This window comes from Aythya ferina, assembly GCF_964211825.1.
Source record: "Aythya ferina genome assembly, chromosome: 19".
Taxonomy (NCBI): Eukaryota; Metazoa; Chordata; class Aves; order Anseriformes; family Anatidae; genus Aythya; species Aythya ferina.
Genome location: NC_140309.1, coordinates 10665846 through 10684725, shown reverse-complemented (window position 1 = coordinate 10684725; position 18880 = coordinate 10665846). Strand labels below are relative to the sequence as shown.

Genomic DNA, 18880 nt, shown 5'->3' with positions numbered 1-18880 from the left:
GTCCTCTTGACCATTGTGGATATCATAACTCGATTTGTGATCATACCTTCCCTAAATGTAGAAAGCTTATATTAAACTCATGTTCTCTCCAGCATTATGCTAGATTTATGAAGGCTTGTTTTGTCCCATCGAAATAATTTGAATATCAATTTAGAAAAATTCCCTCTTTTCGTTATAATCACGTTTCTGTGTTCATTTTAGCACAAGCCCACCTTACTGCTGTGTGGATCTCTATTCTCTGCGGACAGGAGAGATGGTCAAGTCCATACAGTTCAAAACTCCTATTTATGATCTGCATTGCAATAAAAGGTAAGGATGTTTACTGTATACTCTTTCTGTGTTAGGACATGTAAAATTCCCATAATGAACACAATTTTTGGTATGTGCACTCCCTGATTTTACTATTTTGACTTCGCTGCAAGCATAGCTTCTGTTCTCCGTTTCTCAAGTAATATTTTGGTTTGGGTATGGCAGTCTGCTTCTCCGATGCCTTAAAAACTCACACATTTATGTCTAAACTAGGTCAAGGAAAAGTTACAGAAGAAAAGTAGTACTGCTGACCAGACACCTTTAATACCACAGCTAATTAATGTAATGAGATTTTTAAAGTGTAAATATATTTAAAGAAGTAAAGGATGGTACTGCTTCTTATCCCCAGTCAATCTGCTTAACGTAGGACACAGGTAGGATCATTATATCAAGAAATAGTTTCACTGAAGTGGTTGAGTTGGTGAGAGTTATGTGCCATGAATAGGTCCCTGTTCCTTTAAAAGCCTGTCAAGAGTTCAATACTTATCTGTGCAACTGTCCCTTGAAAAATTTAAAGTTCCCTAGTGTACAGTGTGATGATAGTAAATCTTTCCAGCCTGGCCTCCTAGCAGAAGAAAAATCCAATTGTAAAAACAGTCAAAAGGCAAATCATCATTCAAAGTCTCTCCCAACTAAAAAGTCTTTCCAGGTGCTAATGTTTCTTTTCCTAAGTGGTAAAAATGGAAAAGTTACTTCAAAGCTGTGTGGCTGTATCCAGGGTAGCTGCTTTTCTGGAACGTATCAGGTTCTGTTGTTATCCACAGAAAGCTCACTATTTCAGATTGAAAATGCATTAAATGTGGCCAAGTGCAGCGCTAATGGTGCGTTAACCATACAATAGACTAATGGAGTCCAAAGTTTGAATTTAAAATAAAACTTGAGTTGCAGAAGAAGGGAAAACTGTTTATTATTTATGTACTTCTACTCTAGAATCATCCATCAGGTAGGTTTCATTTATAGAGAAAGACAGTACACCTTTGAGGAGCAGAAAACAAAAATGTACAGGATCCGGAAGTATTACAATCAAATATACAGAGGTTGTGTACATGTACTTTGCACTTGCACATGCAGTAAAAGTCCTTCCATTATTCATTTGCTGAGTTTCTCTTACAGGCCTTGTGGAAGGAGTTGGAGTTTGTAGGTTTCTGTAGTTTTTCTCTTCTTCATCTTAGGTGACTGGAAGATGCCTTTTAACTGAAAGTATTATTTTGTTTGAAACAAATACTTAAATATGTGGAATTTATAACTTCTAACATTTAAAACTTGAGATTTATACAGGAGCATCTTTACCACAATAAAAGGGCTATAAGCAAATAAGAAATCTTACGTTAATTTCTTCTATGACTACACATCTCAGTCCTTCTCGTTGAGTTGCTTGCTCTGCCCTCTCCTTTTGGCAAGTACGCTGCTCCCTGTGGAGGTGTGCACGTGCTTCCCATACTGGCATTGCAGGTCTGTGAATATAGAAGGACTTCTGTCTGCGAGTGACCCTTCTTTTTGCCTTCCTTCCAAGAATTGGTATTTCTCCCTGGCTCTGGATAGAGGCACACTGGTAAACAGAGCAGTAGCAATGTCCCGGGATGAAATAATAGGAGGTCTGAAGGAATTCAGTATGCAGAACAGGGCTTATTGCCTGGATCAGTTTCTGTGCCAGAGAGATGGAAGTGGCTAGTGTTACACCAGCCTACTGGAAAGGCTTCAGGAGCCATCTGGGGAGCTACAGATGCCATCCAAGTTGTTTGAAAAATGTGTTGATAAAATTAGTAGAGTCATGGAATCGTTTAGGTTGGAAAAGACTCTTAAGATCAACTGTTAACCTAGCACTGCCAAGTCTACCACTAGACAAGCCCCTAAGCACTGCATCTACATGCCTTTTGAGTGCATCCAGTTTAACACCAAAAGGAAAATTGAATGACAGACACAAAAATAAATCCTCCTATTTAGGGGTGCTTATACATTTTTGTAATTGGAAATCATGACAATTTGAGTATGTGAAAATACCAGCAAGCATGTGGGTAAGGTGTACGTTTGATTTGAGTCAGTTCTTCAGCAAAGACTTTGGCAGCTACTGAGCTCTCATGGGAAAAGGAGTTGTTCTTGTGACTAAACAGTTAAAAACAGGGGAAAAAAGGGGGTTAGGAGTTATTAGTTGTTTTTCACACCGATGGGAGATTCCATAGTTATGGTGGTTTGTGGTACTTTATTTCAAGTAATGAACAGATATTTTACAATAACAACATGTACAAGAGCATATATAAACATGCACCTGTAATTTTGCTAATTGACACAAATCCTGCAAATTTCTTGCAGATTTGTGTGCTGATGGTCTTGGTATGAAAAAAAAAAGGGCTTTTAGAAAATAAAAACCTGATGGTTTAATAAATTTGCAATGAGATGGGCAATGGGCAATTTCAAATTTAGCTCGTGTTCTACTGATTGTTGATTTGATTGTTATTTGAGTCATTGAAAGTAATTCAGGATCCTTGCAATTCCATTCTTTGTTTTTAATGGAGCTTTTACTGCAGGAGGTATATCATAAATATGCTGTGTTGTTCTGTATCAGATCTGTGTACTTCCTGAAATGAAGGTTATGTGGTTGGGATGAGAGAGAATCCTCCATAACTGCCATGTATTGGTAACCTGGCAGTTTATCACTGTAGAATTTATATTGATGCTTTTGAAATAATTACATTTAGATATTGAATCTTTAAACCAATGCATTTAATGTTTAAAGTACACGTTCCATTTCTGTGTTTTCAGAATACTTGTTGTAGTCCTGCAAGAGAAAATCGCCGCCTTCGACAGCTGTACTTTTACCAAAAAATTCTTCGTCACAAGTATGTATAATACTGCCTTCAGCCTTCTTGCTCTAGTGGTGGCAAGAGATAAAGCAGTTTTTTTATTTATTTTAAATTTCTGCTTTTAAATCCTGAAAGCATCTGCAGGTCTCTATGACTGCAGTTGAAATTTCAGGAAATCTGTTGCTTCAAAAAAAAAATCCAAGTGTTACTCTGTGAAGCTCTGGCTCTTTTGCATATATATGTATTTTTTGCATTTATTACTGCTATAGCTAATTTCTCACTGTTGTGAAGAGCACCTACATTGAGTTCCCCAGGTAGCTGAAGTATTTTTCAGTTCATTATGCACAAATATGTGCAGAAGTTTCAGGTTTTACGTTTCAGGTTGTATGTAAAAGCAGCAGATCTAAAAGAAATTGACGTCAATTTGCACACTTACTTGCTGTTGTCCCTTAGTCCCAGATACGTTTACTTTTTATTTGTCCTTACTTTAGCAGGCCCCAAAACTCAGTCAGGTCAGAAATGTATTGTACATTATTCATTACAAAACTATAGGTAGGTACTTGCTTGGGGGAACTTTTTCATGTGTCTTGAGCATGAAGGAGCTGTTTGTTCAGGCTTCCCTGTATCCCTCTCTAGCTTATTACTTGCCTCACAGTAGCAGGCAATTGATTCTAACAGATAAGATGCTCTCCCAAAGCTATTCCACTGCTGTGAGTGTCCCTTTGCTGCCCCAACATCTGTAACACAGTAATGGATGTATAGTAGAGAAAGATGATATGTTTTTGGCAGCTTCTGCTGTGATCTGTCACAGGATGCAGGTAGGAGTAGGATGTAATTTACCTGCTGCAAGATCGAGTGTGTCTTTGCAATGCTAAACACCAAGGATGTATTCACAGCGTAAAAGAAAAATAAAAAATTATCTTTCAAGTGCTTAGTGCTAGTGTTTATCAATTAGAAGAGCCTCCTAAAATGTGCAGATTTATACTAAGAGAATCTGATTTAGTTTGGAAAGATTGGAGTTTTATCATTAAAAAGGAAATCTGAAACTTCCTGGGTGTATTTTCAATCACAGTTGGAAAGTTCTAAATTACCTTTCTGCATTATCTGTGTGTATAAAGAAAAACCTAGCTAGAAGGAGCTATTTCTTGTAACAGTTGGAAGCACCATTATGCAGTAATATTAAAGTTGCCAATAGGTGTCAGTTTCCTCCTATGCATGGATGGAAGATGCAGAAGAATCTGCTAGGGTTTGGTAAAGAGAGCCACATGGGAAGAGACTTGTTTGTGCCCTCCTGTTCCTCACTCTTCCTTTTTATTCTACCAAAGAGAAGTAGGGTACAAGCCTCGCTTTATTCTATGTTAAAATAAAAACAAACACACAAAAAAACCCACAAAATTGAATGTGTATTTTGACAATTCTTGTGCTTTTCTAATTGCAGTTACTGGTAAAAAAGGATACTGAAATGTGTTTTCAAAAGAGAATTCGCTGAACCGTATTTGAGGATCGGGGATAGCCTATTCCTAACCCTGTCACTTTTCAGTGCATTTTTGTGAAGCGGTAGTGGAATATAGAGAGGATAAAATAAAGCTTTTGCAAATGCACCAAAAGATTTGAAAGCCCAAACTCCTGAAGTGTCACAACTCACGATGTGTTTCTCCACCCGTGCTGGTTTGCAATATGATCAGCTCGGGGTGTGCTCGGACTTCTCGCCCCGGGTGCAGCCCTCGGTGCTGGGCACCCCTCGTGGCTGGTGTTTCACAGCACTGCCACGGCTCTCCTCCTGTCACTGCTCCTGCTTGCCGGTGCTCAGGAGGTGTGACTGGGCAGAAAGCGTGCCCTTCCCCTCGATGGAGGGCTTTCCTGGGCCAGGGCCTGGTTGTTCCGAGGCTTTTGAGGCTTAGTTGTTTCACTTAATAGCTTATGCTGTCAAGCGGGTGTTATGCTCTGGCATGTTGAAGGCTGCAGTAAAGCTTTTGTCTAACCTTTCAGATTTTCTGTCTGCTGAAATCTCCTCGACCTAAAAGTACATCTTTAAAGGCTTAAGTTACTCTGATGTGCTTGAAATTTGATGTAATTGAGCTACCTAGTTAGCTGTTTTGGGTTCTGACAGTCAGCCAGCCGGCCAGCAGCTAAACTCTTCTCTTTTTTTAATTTAGAAGAGGGCAGTGTCAGTTTAAATTGGAAAATAAAAAATCCCTGAAAAGGAAGCTTGGCAAAAGTGCTTAGAGGGCTTTTTGTTTCCATTGCTGGAGCAGCCCTGCTCTGCAGAGTGGTCAGCCTGTGTCTGGAGCCATCCCGATGCAGGGCAGCAGTGAGGATGTCAACGCTGCCCGGGGAGTTGGTTCTTCATGGAGAAGATTCCCAGCTGTGGTATCTGACTGCTTTTGGTCAGAAGTGATGGCTTAAAAGGTCAAAAATACTAAACTGGGATCACAAGATCTTTGAAGATGCTTCTTTTGCTGTGTAAACTACTGTGTAGGAAAAGAAAATGTTTTAAAGAAAGGCCATTCATATCAGCTGAGTAGCATGGGGGCCCTAGAACTGCACTGAGACAGCTAAAATGCAAACATAGTTAAGCAGCAGCTCTTCCCCGTTTTGTTGACTATTTACACGTAGAAATTAAATGCGGAATGCACAATTAAAAACAGTGTCAGGAGTTGTGAAGCTTGGTGTTCCTTAGCAATGCTAATGCAGCTGTGTTGCACATGAGTAGTATTTGTCTTTCTGTTTTTGTTTTTGTGGTTGAATGTATAGCTTAATATATTGTTGTAATAAATATACCATAAAATATTCAGGATGTAGAACATGGTCAAATTCGTGCTGCTGTTGGAATGTTTAACTCCTGCATTTCCTCATTTTTTTTAGAGCTAAGTGAGCAAATCTGACATAGTCCTGATCGTTTTTGCATGTGATTAGATGGAAATGTGCTGATTTGCTTGAATGGCAGCCAGCCAGCAGATTTTATTGGTGCCTTGTAAGAAAAAGTCAGCATACAGGTGTACCAGTCTTGGCATTGAATTTAAGACAGTTGCTTAAAGTGGAGTGGAAAATACACTGTACATAGCCATAGAAAAATTGCCAGGATGTCCTCTAATCTACCCAGTGAGGTCGTCTTATTTTCACGTGTCAGCTAAGGAAAGCCCAAACTTCAGTCTGCAAAGAACCCGTGGCTGTGAGCGTTGAATGGCCCTCCCTTCTCGGTCGTGCCTCTGCTCCGAGCCAGCTCCATTTCATTAAGAAAAGATTTGCATCAAGGGGTAGATAAAGGCAAAGAGCAATTTGGTAACCTGCACTGTGTTAAGTGCTCATGTGACCAAGCCTCAAAAATTCAGTTGATGCATATAATAAAAATGTGTTTCTTTCTGGTGGCTGGGAATGGTAAAGTGTGGATTTTAAAGAGATTTTTAACTAGTTAAGGGTTCGCGTAACATTTCCTTCAGGGCCTTTTGCTGGGTACTGTATATGACAGAGCAGTGAGAAATGAAAGTGATAGGCAGGCTTTTCTTCCTACTTTGCTCTAAAGAACAGATGCAGAAAAGCTGAATTTCATTGATTTCTATTACATCAGTGCTCCTACAGCCCTCCTCCAAAAATGCTTACTTAGTGGAACATTGATGATTATGAATATGGCCTGATGGATACTTTCTTCTCTATAAAGAATATCCTTCCCACCCCTGGGCCCTAAGTAAAGATTATCACAGATAACATCATGCATGTGGCATCATCTTTGTGTCTGATAACTAGTGCCTGCTCAGTTTCTCTGGCCCTTCCACTCCTCCTATTGATATATTCTCCATCCATTATTCTCTAGGGATGAAGACAGTTATTGCAGCCATTAGCTGGCACCACATTTCTATTGATGCTGTACAGCTAGAGCCTTAAGAGGTAATTTTCCAGATTTTAGTCAGAGTACTTTATTGTATATAAAGTCTCAAAAGACTTGCCTAACCACAGGCCAAAAATTATTCAGTATATATGAAATGCACCCTACCTGCACCTCTGAAAATCAGGAAGAAACACTGTGTTTGATACCCTAATCTGCAATTTGGATGTCGTATTCCTATTTTCACTGACATTCACATGCAAGAATTAATATGTTGGTTTCAGTTTGTCCCAGGTCTGATCTGGAAATCATCTAGGCTTTTTTGTACGTTTTTGTTAGCTCGGTTAGAATTCCTTTTCCCTGATGGGCACGCAGGGAGCAGTTTGCTCATTTTGCTTTGAAGTAAAAACACTGGATGTCTCGTGGAAAGGTTGAATGCCTGAGTTACACAGAACTTCTTGAAGAATGTACATTTCCCCTCTTAAGTGTGATCAGTAAGTGGCATTTATCCTGGACATCCCACATGGTATAATCATTGATAGGATTCCTGTGTCTGGGGAGGGAGGCTCTTCAGCTCTGACTGAAAGTCCTTTAGGCAGGTGGGAAGAAAGCTCCTGTTTCAGAGTGGTTTTTTGATCAGTGAAGAGAAGCCAACAACATTCCTGTGAATTGGACGTTAGCAATTTATACATTCATATATATTTCTGTAGGGATGTACACCCATACGTGTAGTTTATGTACGCCTCTTCACGTGGTCTGTAACTGCCTTCTGGGAGAAGTGGCGATGTAATCTTGCGTTTATGTTCTAACAGCATCATTTATAAGAGTTCTTTTTTCTGAATTTGGGATTCAGTTTATTAGAGGATAGCTTTAAAATACTTTCTGAAAAGGTCTTTAGGGCAACGTAGTAGATTTATGGAAACAAATGTCTTTGTTACTTGCAGGGTGTTTTGGTATATTTGGTATATTGCAGGATATAAGCGTGTAAGCGTACATACAACAGAAAAATAGCGTAAGGACAGAAACAAGGCCTTGATACCCAAGATGTATATCCATCAGATCTCCTGGTTTATCCAGGTTTAAAAATTACATGCAGAACAGGAAGTTCTGTTTGTTTCTTTATAGGTTATTTTTGTCTAAATCACCCAAATTCTTAATTTTAAAGGCCAAAACAAGGCCACCTTATACTGTCCTCCTCAACAGGAACAGTAACCTCTATGGTCACGTTATTATTTATCATTGTCCAATTCTCTGAACAAAAAAAAAGGAAAGAAAATAAACTTAAGATTAAAAGATAGTTTGTCCTGCAATCAGTCAAATTTGTTCTAAATTAAACAGCCAAGCCTCATGAATGTTAAAGGCCACAGATATATTTAGTAAAAACTCTGGTACTGGTTTTAGACTATAGGGTAACAGTAAAATACTTAAAACTTCCATGTTAGACTTGACAGGAAAAGGAGGTCCCTGTAATAATAATAATGATAAAAATAAAGATCTGTGGTCCTTCCCTGAGCTTATGCGGGGGGATTCTGTTCTTCCAGTCCAAGACTGCACAGATTGCAGCTCTTTGTAGGACCGAGGCTGCTGTGAATGCAACACGGATATATCAGTATGTAACATTTTTCATTTCACTTCTGGGTATATTATTCATTGCTTTAGTAATGATAATTTCATTATGATTAAAAAAAAAAAAGTGCCCTGGATGGCAAGTATGATTTCACAGTAGGGTGCATCCTGCTGGTTTGCTCTTTTGCTCAGTTTTATGGGTGATACTTAAACAAAAGGAAGTACAAGAACAATAGAAGAGTTTTGGAAAGTATGTGACAGTGTGAGAGCACTAACATTTACACAGGGCCTTTCATCTAGATAGAACCCAAAGGAATTTATAAACAATATTACTTTACACAGTTTATAAACAAACAAATTTGGTTTGATTGGTGACGCTTAAAAAAAAAAGGCCCAAACAAACACGAAATATTAGATAAAACAGCTTATATGATTTGTTTTCCTTGGAATAAACAATGCTTCTGCAGCAGTGGGATCATTCCATCCATTATTTATTTGTAATACCCTTTCCGTGCTCTCTGTCATGGATCTGTTTTCTGGCTGCTTCGCATTGCAATACTTGAAGTAGTTTTGCAATTTCAGTGCTATTGAGTGTTGTATATTTCATAACACCTAGAAAAAAATATTCATTGGTTATAAGCTACACCCGGTAACTGAAAATCAGCATAGCTTTAGTGGATTATTGCAGCTGTTTATTTAAAAATGCACAGTAACACTGCTTCATGGATTTTAAAGTGATATCTGGCATTTACCTGAAATGATTCAAGGCAAATCATTTTGCTCAAATAGTGATACACATCTTGGAAATTTGCTTAGAAAAAAATGTTTAGAAAAACCATCCACGTATGACAGCACAGGTGATTTTTAATGAACCTGTCCACATACTGAAAGAGCAGTCTGCTTTCTCAGCGAACTTTCACATACTTAGATTTGCCTTAGGATGGAGGCTAGCCCTGGAGCTCTTCTGACTTGAGCAGGGTTCCCTGTGTTTGCTCCCTGCATCCTACCCCAGTGGCACGTCCATCATACCCAAAAGAGATGCCAGTTCTCCCATGGGTCGGGATCAGAGACTGAATCCTAAGAAGGTTTGATAACAATGCTGCCGCTCACACCTGCATGTTTAAATGGTCATGCAGACGTGAGGTGTGGAACATCCATTAAAAACACATACAGTAATTGTGAGGATAATATTTAAAACTGATCCCAAGAAAGGATGAATATGTTTCAGTACAGAGGAACTCAGAGCCGAGGAAAGGAAGCAGAGAAAATTACAGAAAATAGCAGTTTTCCTATTAAACAGACGCACAAGAACACACAAGAGGACAACTTACTAAATGGTTTGCATTAAAAAAACAAAACGTCAAGATAGAAGAGATGAAAGGCTGGAAAATATCATAAACAGATTGTTGTTGTTTTTCTCCCCCAGGACTGTAGCATTGGTTTGGGCAGTATGAGTTGTCACAGCGCGCTGTGGAAGAAGGCCCTGACCAGCAGTGCCTTCAGATCAGCGTGTCGGGGTGTGCTGGGAGAAAAGCTGCGTTCTTCTGGACGCTTCTCATTTGGCTTTTTCATTACTTCGCTGTACTCATTTCACATTAATTTGCAGCAGTTTACAGCACGTCATTTTACAGTGGGTTTTAGTGTGGCCTGAGAAGGAGACAGAGCAGGGCCCGGGGCGAGGAGCTGTGCTCAGCGGTGAGCACACAGTTCGTGTAAACGGAAAACGAGTTCTGACTTAGTTCAGACAAGCACTGTCTGTTAGTGTCAGATTTTTCTGGAGAAAAACATTCTCTTCTAGTGCATATTTAAACCTGAATACTTCACGGGGCTAAGAGCTTCCTTAGCTCTTTGTTTAACAGAGCCGTCGGGGCTGGGTAGGACGTTTCCAGCAGGGACCGAAGGGCAGCCTTACAGCCTGTACCACGGCAGGGCTCGCTTCTGGGGGAAAGCTCTTCCTAAAATCCTTCTCCTCCCACCTGCACAGCGTATCTCTGCCCACCTGGTTATGTAGGTGTGCCTTCTGCTAGGTACAGGTGCCGAGTCCCTTAGGGCACTATCATCCCTGCTTGCTGAAGGAGCAGGGGAAGCAGCGGCACGGCCCCCTAGGAGGGGAGCTGGGAAGAGCATGGATGCCTCTTGGCATTTAATTGCCTCTGGGATTTCACGGATTGCGTGCTTGGATGTGAAACATTGACTGCCAAGTTGATAGGGATATCAGGATTCCTTGCAGTGTTCAGTCCCCAGCCCTGCACCTCACACTGGGCTTGTGTATCTAGAGCTGAGGGTGCGTACCTGTATCGGTATCTCTGTCTTTTTTAAGCTTTTTTTCCCATGAAGATCCTGTGCAGCTTGATAGAGAGCTGTCCCAGTACTAATGATTCGAGTTTAATAGTGGCATGTTTTGTGATTTATGTGATTTTTTGCTTAATCTCTATTGTGGCTGACATGACTTTACAATGGGCCTGTTTCTCTTAATGTTTTATTCCCGATGTGCTGTTTGTGTAAAAGCTGGGGGCAGAGGGGTGTGTTGCTTTCGCTTCCTGGCTGCTGTCTCTATACTCACAGCACCATCACTGGAGCTGGAGGACCAGCTTTTTGCAAACAATTTGAGGAAAGGAGTGGAGTCTTAACTTTCTGTAGGAGCACAGATCAGTGGAAACATCCAGAGGGAGAGGAGGGGATATTTGTGTGAATTTTCAGAATGAGATGAGGTGGTTGTGTTTGGTAGGGGCATAAGGATAGAAATCTTCAAAGGGTGAGAGAGACTTTCATGAAAGTAATAGAAAAATAACGCAAAATAAACATGCCTTCTCTCTGGTCACTCATCAAGCAAACGTTTGTATAGAGAGCTTTAAGTAACTTTCAGGATCCCTCTATACTTAGTAAAAGCAAATATATAAATTCAGCACAGCAAGGAGAAAGCCGGAGCTATCTTTGAACACAGATAATTGCATAGAATGTTTTTTGAATTAAAATTTTCTAAATCACGTACTTAAAGAAATAGAAAAGATGGGAAGCAACTGAAAAATGGCCATGGTAAAGAATTTACCTATGGCACCGCTGTGATCCTGGACATGGCCAAAGCGTGGCACCGAGCAAGAGGCTGCTCCACGGCAGCCCCTGGTTGCTTCCCCTCTGCCCCTGCTGCCAACAGCTCGGACTTGGGCACCGTGCCTCAGTAAGGTGGCAGAAGGGCTTGGATTCGTTCAGACTTTGAGAATTATGTTATTTTCATTTTACCTTTTCACAGCTCTACGTAGTGTATTTCCTGTGCGTGTCATTGTAAAGCCCAGAGAGATGAAGTGTATGCTTAAAGCATTTGAAATAGCTACAGGTTTGTGCCTGTATTTTTGTGGGTGATAGTGCTAGTGAAGCTTATTTGTAAGGTCTCGTGTCTTCTAGTACTTGCTCGATTTGCTGTACTTTGGGAAGGACTTTCCCTTCGTGATCTTTTCTTGGATGACCTCTCCATGCTGTCAGGAAAACTTGGAAACTTTGGTCTTCTTGACAGCTAGTTCTGCAGTCTCACTATGTTCGTCCTTATTGTAAACATGCTAAAATTGCTGCTGTTGTTGCTTAGAATGGATTTTTCCTCAGTTGTTTTGAAGTTTGGTAGAAAGAGAAGTTAATCTTTAAGAGAGCTTGGCTTGTAGCGATGGGGCGGCAGAGCTTGGTAGGTCACGCCGTGTCTGTCGTCCCATTTGCCCAGTAGATGATGTTCTGCTGACTCCAGCTGTTTTTTTGGAAAGCAGAAAAACAATTTGCTTTTCCTTCCCATAAAGTATAACCCTTTGTTTATCCTTGTGCTGCTGCGAGTTTCCAAAATGCATAGACTTGCAAAGAAAAAGAAAGGGAGGAAATAGCTCTTTTTTTTAATGCTGTTTTTCGTATCGGAGAGGGGTTTAGTACTGAGCTGAATTGTTGACCTTGGTGGAGGATATTATTAGAACTGGCTGATGTGTGTGGAGCTGTATCTAATTGACCAAATCCAGCACAAACTACCTACAATGGGTTTGGTGAAAACAGTTCTGTTCTTAAGATAACTTCACTTTGTTCTTTGTGTATGATTAATTTTTGCTTCGAAGAATAATGCTCTTTTGTACTTCTTCAGTTACTTCAGTTCACAGAAATAATTGAAGCAGCGCCCGTTTCCAAGAAAGACATTTCTTTTTTTGCCACGAGTTGTAAAAATGCTTGCTTTTGTCATTACAGAGCATCTGTTGAGTGATGCTCCTTTTGTTTTCTGTGAGGATATTACGAGGCACTCGCAGAATTTAGGAAATGCGAGTGAGTGATTCTGAAGTCACTGCAGAGATTTGTGTGATGAGGGTTGTCATCTGACAGCTTTTAATGATTTATTTTGTACGTAAAAGGGGAGAAAATTAAATAAAATCTGGTGGACAAGGATGTCCTTACCAAGATGAGGATTGCTGAAGCAGAAGTCAGCATTAAAACCTTACTGGTCATGATCTATAATGTCATCGGAAGAACACGGTTGTATTTACTACCTGGGGTTGTATTTACAACCTTTTTTTGCATTCTTTGTTCCTTAAGAGTCTTTGGCTACCCACATTTTATGCACTTCTGGAATGCAATAACAATTGTGGCATCATCTCTTCAGAACTCGTTTTCCTTCCTGAGATGAAGGCAGTGATAAGGCCTTACAAAATACTCGCTTGGTTTTGCTTTCCTGGCCCGAGATGGATTTAATTCGATGAATTGCTGCTTTTCTCCTTCCAGTGCTTTATGACCTTTGAAATAGCTTGCTGTGATCTTCCGAATTTTGCAATACCCTCACTGCTCCGGTCTAAAAAAGGAGCTGGAGCTGTTGGCCTAACAGGAGCGGTACAGCAGCTGTTTGTGCTCATGCCAACCAAATGGCATCAAACGTATCTTTGGGTTTCATCAAGTCTTTGTAAAGCTGTGTCTGCACACTGTAGTTAATACCCCCCACACCTTTTGCGTTGTTTTGTGAGCCTGGAAAATGATGCTGCTCAGCTTAAAGCCTGTTGTCCTCACTAAATGTCTGGACGTTTTGGGGACCTGTTAGAGAAGACCCCAGTGTTTCTCAGATGAAGGTGAACACATTTGCATTTTCTTGCTGTAATGAGGAGATCACCATCCAAGAGTCTGACAAAAAGAGACATTGGTGGAACACTAGCTGAGATATCTGATTTTTTTTTTTTTAATACATGGCTTTTCAGAATGGGATCTTACGCAATACCCTTTTGTTGTTCTTTTTCTGAGATTTTCTAAAATGCTGCTTGCTGCATCACCGTGCTCCTCCTGCTTGTGGTATGGGATCGACTGACCTGGGCTCCTTTTAAAGGAGAAACGAGTCTAGAAGTTTTTTAATGTTTTGGGGTTTGTCCAACCAGTGGAAGAGAATCTGAATTACTGACCTGTCTGTGTTAGTGCAGGAACTGCTGATGTCCCCTCCTTCTCCCCCCCCCCTTTGTGATATTTCTTATTTATATAGGATTTGTGTACCAGAACGGATTTGGGTCTAGTAAATGGCATTATGCACGTGGCTGAAGGCCTTTGTTTACTAGCTTAAGTTTGAACACTCAAGCTCAAATCCTGTTATCAGGGCCCTAATCAGTAAACAGTTTTGTGGTTTCATCTGTGTGACTTCGGTATCTGAACTTTCAGACTCCTACCTGGACAAAGGATCCCACTGAAACCGGCCTGCTGGAACCACACGGTGTAGGCGTGCGCGGAGTCAGGGCTAGCATGTGAAAGTTCAGACACGCCGGTGGGGCTGGAGTGCTGACTGCAGGCAGCAGCCACACGGTGCTGTAGGAACGGCAGCCGTCCACCCCAGGGGGCTTAATCTGAAATGACAAAAAACAAAGGAGGGGAAGCAGGACAGGGAAATCGGACAGTAATAGCAATTAGGATGAGGGTCACCATGCTACTTTTAGTTGTAGATTATTTAAGCTTTTAATTCGTTTCACCATTGCCTAGTTGCTTACAGTAGTTTTAAATTTTCTGTTTTTAATTTTAGTAGCTAACAGTGTGATATTCTCAGTTGTTGCACATCTTATTTTCACCTTATGGATGTGTATATATCTATTTTTAATAACACCTAATAAAAAGCAGATGAACAGTGGAAATTTGGCTACTGATTTTAAAGGAATGACAAATTTACTGTACAGTTAAGTACATGCAAAAGTCTTTTGAAAAGCTAAAGGTAGAATAATTAAAAACAAAACCAAAAGCACAATACACATTTTCACACCACAGAAATCTAGAAGAGCTTGGAAGTGGAAGCGTTGACCAATTGAAATGTGTCAATAAAATAAAATTAATTAAAACATGAAGATACAGAACCAATTGAATCAATCTTTTAAAATCCCCCTCACCCTGCTGTATCAAAATGACATGAAAAAATGCAAACACAAGGAGAAACAATTATTTACACATAATTAACTGTTCAAAATAGCTCATCTAACCACAGTCTTATCTTTAGGAACAAAAATCTAAGTATTTACTGAGTGATATTAGCAACTGAAAGGTTTTTGTTTAGACTTTTTGTTTTCTTGGCAGTAAGTAAAATTCCTTGCAAGAAGTCAGTAAGATATTTCTTAATGCTGCCTTCTAAAACTTTTCAGGCTGCTATCCATGTCCAGGGCCAAACATGAATCCTATTGCGCTCGGAAGCCGTTGGCTTGCTTATGCAGAAAATAAGGTAAGGAAAGATTTAATTTCAAAAAATACTTTTTTTTTTTTTTTTTTTTGTACTCTATAAACAAGAGCTAGAATGAAATCTAGAAACGATCTCAAAAACAAACTGTGTAAAAAAGATGATCTGTAAGCGGACTTGCATAACGATGACAGACCTAATCTTTGACCCACACTAGCTGTGCTTTGGTATTCATGTGTCATATCTTTACCCTGCGCATTTGATTTAAGTTCATGAACTTGATAAATGCGTAAGTAGCGTGGGTAGAGGAGAAAGCTATCGACATACACGCTCAGTGAGGGACTCAATCAATCCATTTTGCAGTTGAAAATTCTAAAACACCTCTCAAAGGCAAGAAGGGATTCTTAAATTCTCTTTGGGCAAACTGAGTCAGAACAGAGCCTGTGGTTTGTCTGACAACTCAGCAATACGCTTTGTTGATTAGGAAATCTGTTTTTTTAATGTCCTTGCTGAAATTATTAAGCTCTAGGGGAAAAAAAAAAAAAAGTTATTTTTTCTTATTTCTAGATACAAGAAAGTAGATCCCAAGCAGAACAATTATCACTCTTATTAAAGCTTGAAGTGTCTGAAAAGTTTAATTTCAGCTTCTAATTCCTTATTTTTATTTTGAAGCAGATGTTTTTTCTCTCTTCCACTTGCACCTGGAATAGCTGTTTCTTGGGCTGAAACAGAAGTTATCAGAGAAGCAGACTTTATAACTTTATTATACCCTTTCAAGCACAACTTTATTATACCCTTTCAAGCACAACTGATTTCTCTGCAAATTTGGGCCTGCCACACTTAGGGGGTTTTGTAAAACTTAACCCGTCAACTTGAGATTTAGGCAGTGCTACTGCCAAAAATATAAACCACTGATGAACGAAAAGAATTACATCAGAAAATTAATTTAAATAGCTTGTGTGTTCCCAGGGATGTTCTCTGTGGACGTCTTCTTTCTCCCTAGTTTGTTTTTATTTAGATACTTAAGTGTAAGCAGGAAAGTAATACCTTTAGAAACAAATACATCTTACAGTGATTTTTTATTTTCTTTTAGCAAAAACAGCTAAGCAGGCAAACACGTTCTGTATACCAGTAACAAACATCTGTAGTTCTTGCCATTTTATTTAGTAAGAAGCATGGCTTCTATTGTTAGTTGGAGTTCAATGGCAAGAACTGCTTTTGTAGGTTGATGGAAGGTAGAAGAGTCTTGTTTTGATTTATTAAATCTGATGGAAAGCAATATAGAGTAAACCCCATGTACATTCCTCTAATCTATTAAATGTAAAGTTTAAAGTAGCTCTCTTCCTTTGTCGTTGCTTTGCTTGCTTGTCATAAAAAGGAGGGGAAAGCCACATTCAAATTCTTAGAATGTCTGATATTTAAAGTTACATATACATGGCTAAAGCTTTTGATTATATTTATTTAAATTTATTTGTGGTATTACTGCCAGACCCAAAATCCCACCATTTCAAAGTTTATGAATTCTTAGTGAGTACTCATCTTGTAATTGAAAACTGGAGTTGAGTACGCGACAGTCTGGGTGGCACCCAGAAGATTATAAAAAGGGGTTAAGTGTCTCAGCAGGGCTTTTTGCTGTTTGTAGGGAAAAAACACACCACTGTACACGATAAACAAAAGCTATGGTAATGGGTTATGGGTTTGTCTAGTTTAATAGTAGTTACTTGGTTGCTGTCTTTCTTCTTGTAGCTGATCCGATGCCATCAATCCCGTGGTGGAGCCTGTGGAGACAACATTCAGTCTTACACTGCCACAGTCATTAGTGCTGCCAAAGTGAGTACATCATCTGCTGCTGGGAGAGGTTATCATGTAAGATAATTATTAGGTTTCCCTGCTGAATTGTACTGTTTTTTCCCCTTCTCATTCACAAAAGAGAAATAGAAAAAAAAAAAGGTAAGAAACATGCTAGCATTAGCATCACGTGTATGGGCCTGATCCTGAAAATTTCTGAGTACTCAGACACTGTTTTCTACAAAGTAATCCTGTCCTTTAGAACTGATCTTTTATTTATTATTAACAGCTTGAAATAAAAAATAATGCGTATTAGTAACCCTTCTGACAGGAAAATCATAGTAAAATAGATTGGCATAAAGGCTATTTGTAATATGACAAGTTTACATGATTGGACATCAACACTGTAAATTATTAGTCTTTTAGCATCATGAAAACTGACATTACAAGTACTTGGTGCTTTTTGGACTCAGTCACACCAGCATTACATGCTTTAATCTCTCTGAATGATGACAACACAATATGGAGCTAATTAATTACCTAGTAGCTTTCTTTGAAGGTTAGAGTTTATTAATGACTGTTTATGTATAGGTTCCATTGCCTATTTTTTTTTTTTTTAGTTCTGATGACTTTATAATATCCTTCTGTTTTCAGAGAAATGTCTACGTTTTCATAGTATCAGAAAACGACCATGGCTTGGAAAAACCTTAAATGAGCCAAAGAATATGCAGAACTGTTGTTTTACTATTTCCCCCACCCCACCCCACTCCTTTCCTTGAGGACTTGCCTGCAACATTTTGCCAAGTAATTTCTCTCTCTCTCACTCTCACAGTGAGTTTTGGCATTGTCTAGCAAACTTCATGCTGATTACAAGCTTTCATTGTAACCACTAGCCTTTTCATTTCTGATACACACAACAAAACAAATCTAATAATAGGAATTAAATGACAGCACAGAACAGAAAGCTCAGTGTCACTGAAGAAAACAACAGTTACAAAAGCCCACAAAGAGAGACATAGGTCATGCCATCTCATGTGAAAACAAAACATAAAAAAGAACATATTCCATCAGCATAGCTTTAGACACAATCTTGCTGTGGTTGGAGTGGGAAGAAAAATCACAGTTTTTTGTGTTTTTTTTTTTTTTTTGGATCACCGTTTTTCTGAAGGTACCGTATTCTGCAAAGAAAAATGGGAGAAAATCTCCCATAGTTCCTTCAATCTCAACATCATTCACATTTTTTTACAGCATAGGTAAGTTTGAAATAAAAGCCAGTTGGCTTAGCATGATCAGCCATGGTTATGATCAGATGTGGCAAAATCTTAAAACCAGATCAGCATACTGCCAAAGCCAAGCCTAGTCCTGACTGAAGAACACTCCAAAGCTTTGTTAAACCATGAAATGATTGTCAAAATATTCCAGCAGGCATTAAAGACTAAATACTATTCTGTTTAATTTGTTTCAACAGACTAAAAATCTGAAAAATAGCACATCTGTTATAGCCCTTAGCCCCCAAACCATAGATAACTAGGTTTTAAGGCCCGTAAAGACCAAGATGATGACCTTACCTCCTGAACAGTACTTGCTAAGGATCATAATCCAGAAATTCCCTCATTAATCTGAAACACTGAAGCAGTGATGTTGCATCACGTGAACAGATACTGAAGATAAAATATGTCTGTAATCGTAGGTAAAGGAAAATTTTAGCTTCTGTGCAGTGATAAAGTAATAGGGAAAGTTAAGAAAATGTATAATAATTTTGCTAAATTGTATGTTACTGCACACCTACAACTTGAATGCTTGCTGGTTACTTACTGACAGTGTAGAGGAAGGGTTCTGAGCTGACAGATAATGGAATGCAAAGGGGAAATTTAGTTTCATTTACATGTCAGAATAATATTTCACAGAATCACAGAATTTCTAGGTTGGAAGAGACCTCAAGATCAT

The 18880-nt window shown here is 39.2% G+C and overlaps 1 protein-coding gene across 12 annotated transcripts in view; it reads left to right on the top strand.

Moving 5' to 3' along the window:
* Positions 1 to 18880, top strand: part of BCAS3 (BCAS3 microtubule associated cell migration factor) — a 353584-nt gene that overhangs the window by 48455 nt on the left and 286249 nt on the right. For all 12 annotated transcript variants that reach the window (XM_084492825.1, XM_084492820.1, XM_084492814.1 and 9 more), the window contains exons 8-11: positions 202 to 309; positions 3070 to 3146; positions 15114 to 15190; positions 16892 to 16975. In XM_084492825.1, coding sequence (XP_084348951.1) covers positions 202 to 309; positions 3070 to 3146; positions 15114 to 15190; positions 16892 to 16975 — 346 coding nt within the window. The remainder of the gene's footprint in view (positions 1 to 201; positions 310 to 3069; positions 3147 to 15113; positions 15191 to 16891; positions 16976 to 18880) is intronic.